This window comes from Tupaia chinensis, unplaced genomic scaffold, assembly GCF_000334495.1.
Source record: "Tupaia chinensis unplaced genomic scaffold, TupChi_1.0 Scaffold000610_1, whole genome shotgun sequence".
Lineage (NCBI taxonomy): Eukaryota > Metazoa > Chordata > Mammalia > Scandentia > Tupaiidae > Tupaia > Tupaia belangeri.
Genome location: NW_006160129.1, coordinates 996,920 through 1,000,247, shown reverse-complemented (window position 1 = coordinate 1,000,247; position 3,328 = coordinate 996,920). Strand labels below are relative to the sequence as shown.

At 38.7% G+C, this 3,328-nt stretch overlaps 1 protein-coding gene across 2 annotated transcripts in view; it reads left to right on the top strand.

Annotated features, from left to right (window-relative positions):
• UBE2H (ubiquitin conjugating enzyme E2 H) overlaps positions 1-3,328 on the top strand; it is a 131,092-nt gene that overhangs the window by 100,040 nt on the left and 27,724 nt on the right. The window contains exon 4 of one of the 2 annotated variants that reach the window (XM_006158816.3): positions 2,135-2,174. The exons of the other annotated variant lie outside the window; for it this stretch is intronic. Within the exon in view, the coding sequence (XP_006158878.1) occupies positions 2,135-2,174 (40 nt within the window). The remainder of the gene's footprint in view (positions 1-2,134; positions 2,175-3,328) is intronic. 2 annotated transcript variants of the gene reach the window in all.

The window sequence follows — 3,328 nt, the reverse complement described above, 5'->3', positions numbered from 1 at the left end:
CGGTCAAATTAAAATAAATGAATGAATAAATAAATAAAATTAAATAATTCTAAGCAACAAATTAGAAGTGTGATTAGTATTTGGAGTAGCTAGAGCAATCTAAGACTGGAATATTCGAGATTTTTTACTTTTTTTTTTTGTCCTTCTTTATTCATGATAGACCTCATGTAGGCACACATAAGCATAAAAGAGAAAAAGAGGGTCCAGCAGGTGGCATAGTGGTTAAGGTGCTGGACTCCCACATGGCCAACCATGGTTCAAGTCCCAAATCGGGCAGCTTGCTTTCCCACTCCCCACCTCCCTCTGGTAAATGGATGTTCCCTATAGCAAAATTTTTAAAAATAGGGACCAGCAGTTAGTGTAATGGCTATGTCACTGGACTCCCATATAGTTGACTGCAGTTCAAGTCCCGGACCTGGTGGCTTAAACTCACACCAGGCACATGTGCGTGCGTGCCCAAGATCCTGAGAGGAGAATGGAGGAGAAGGGATTGCGGTGTGACCATCCTCCCTGGGGGGTGATTTCTCGCTTTCTGTCTCTATGTCTCTCTCTGTCTGTCTGGCACGCATACACACCCTGTAGCAAAAACCTCTCCAGAAAAATTGTTTAAAATAATAAAAATAGTAAATCTTTAAAAAAAAATTATGAAAACCAGAAAGAGGAAGGGAGTGGGGAGCAAGGCAAGGAGCGAATCATCTCCCACAGGATCTGGTCATGCTGCAACCTCCTCTGCCCAGTCCTCTAGTCCATAAGGTCTGGGGCACTCATGCATGTGCCCAGTGCGTTTCACGCCCACTCGACCAGGGATACAAACGGTCACCATGTGAGATCCAGCTTCTCTTGAGCAGCACATTACTGCTATACCACATACACAACCCAGACTTTGTATTCTCATCTACTGTTTTCTAATTTGAAGGAAGATTCTTAGATTTTTTTGGAGACAATTTCTGTAGCAACTTACTTGAAGCTCCTCTGATGGCACTTCTGTCCTTCCATACCCTCTTCCCCTTCCTGTATGTACGCTCCCTCCCCGTGTCAGTGCTGGGTACACACGGCGATGATTTCCTCAGGTCCTTTGCCCCATGGCTGCAGTGACCTCCTCAGGAATGGTGTGCTGTCTGTCTTCTGTTTGTACCCCGAACAACACAGCCTGACATTAGGTGCTGGTCAAATAGGTTTCGAGTGAATGAGAGCGAGAATACCTGGGTTTGGGGCACAGTGATGGTGGCGATCACCTTTAGTAAGGAACTTCTAGCAAAAGTGTGGAGCGGGATATGGAAGTCCTAAAAGGAAATGAGGTGATAAGGGTAACAACATGACCGCTTAGACTGGGTCTCTACTCTATAATTTATTGTCTTCTGCATCCACACACTGATTAAATCACTGGTTTTAAGGTAAAGAAAATAATTTCTCTTTGTAATTAAATAGCAAAACATTCGTTGAAGTCTCTACTTGTCTTTCTTGGAAAAATCCTAAAATTTAAATCTCCAGTATACCATCTTAACTCCTTGCCTTCTTTCTTGGTTGACCCAATTTTAATCAAAACTCAGTTTTCTTGAATGAGTAGATTAAAGTTAAAGGAAACATTTTAGTCACTGTTCTTATGAAACACTTCGTGGGGAAGCATTCATTTGTCATTTCAACAGCTTCATTCATGTTCCGCACCTGATACAAAATGATACCAGTAAATGAGCTTCAGAGGGAGAAGTTCAAATGCAGAACCTCCAGAGTTAGAGCTTGAACAATACAACTTTAAGGAGGGGGAGTCAGAATGAAGTTTCTTAACTTTTACGGTGACAGTGGTTATTAATCATTTATATCCTAAATTGTCTTATGGTGAGTACTTTCATAGCCCAGAAATTGCTTTAATGATTATTTGTATAAAAAGCTACACTGCTCCTAAAGTTTGCATGTTTGTTAATAGAACTCTGGTGTGTTTTGCATAATTGGAAAAATTTAAATCAGAAAAATAGTCTTATCAATAGCCAAAGATTTTCAAACTAAGTTTGAAAGTAACAATACATGAGTATTAATCACCTTTTTCCAATAGTGAATTTATTTCCAGTACTGAAATACTTTAAAACTAATTGTTCTCTGGATACTTTTTGCTGCTAATCAACATCTCTTTTTACAGGATTCATGAATAAAATTTTCCATCCCAACATTGATGAAGCGTAAGTAACTATTTTAAAATGTTTAATTTTTAGCAGCAAGTGCTTTTGATTAGAGTTCTTCTCTCTCTCTCCATTGTAAGGGGAAAAAAATTCCTCCGTTATTTTTCAGATTTTATCAGGAACTAGGACTGTATGAATGGTCACTTACACTATAGAATCCTAGGGATATGATATTCTAAACCACTTAGTTCAGTTCTGTTGTGCTGCTTAGTTGTTCCCATTGTCATGACTGGGCCCTCCATTTCCCTTAATATCCAGCTAACATTTTTAATATTCCACATCTCAGTTCTCTTTGCTTAGACACAGTTCAGAGATCCGTTTTCAGTATACAGAGTTAGTATTTTCAGCCCTTAAAATATTGCTCAGTTCTTGAGAGTAAGGCAAATATGAATGACTAGTGTTTCATTTCAGTTAATAAATTTAATTCTCTTTCTTCTAATATTTTATTAGTGATATTTTAAAATAAAATTCCATTGTATTCTGATCTGTACTTTCGGTGCTATTCCGGTACATGATTACTTGGGCTGCAGTTTTTACTTGCCATGGCACTAAATTTTGCTGTCTTTCACACATTTCCACATGTGGTTTTTCTGAAGTCTGTCTTAGTAGACAGTTAACACATTGTGCCCCTTTGTCCTTTAATATTTCAGTGTATCAGTCATCCTAACAGCAAGGATGATCTCCTTGGTGACCACAGTATAGTGGTCAGATTTAGGAACTTAATATTAATGAAGTACTGTTTTTAAAATACTATTATAGTTAAGTACCTTTTAGCACATTTTTTTCTTTTGGTTAAAGATCCAGTCCTAAATCCCATATTGGATTTAGCTGTCATGTTTCTTTAATTTGGAATAGTTCCTCAGTCTGCCTTTTGTCTTTTATAAAACTGACATTTTAAAGAGTATAGAGCAGTTGTTTTATCAACTGTCAATCAGTTTGGGCTTGTCTGATAGTTCTTTGTCATTAGATTTAGGGTCTGAATGCACTCAGAGCCAGAATACGTGGTGTAAGGTTGTGTCATTTTCAGTGTCACTCTTGAAAGCACACGAAGTCTTCTGCCTCTCACTCCCAGTGTTAGTTCTGATCACCTGGTTCAGGTGTCACCCACGTTCTCCACTGTAGGGTTAGGACGTTTCCCTTTCGGTCTGTAGGGA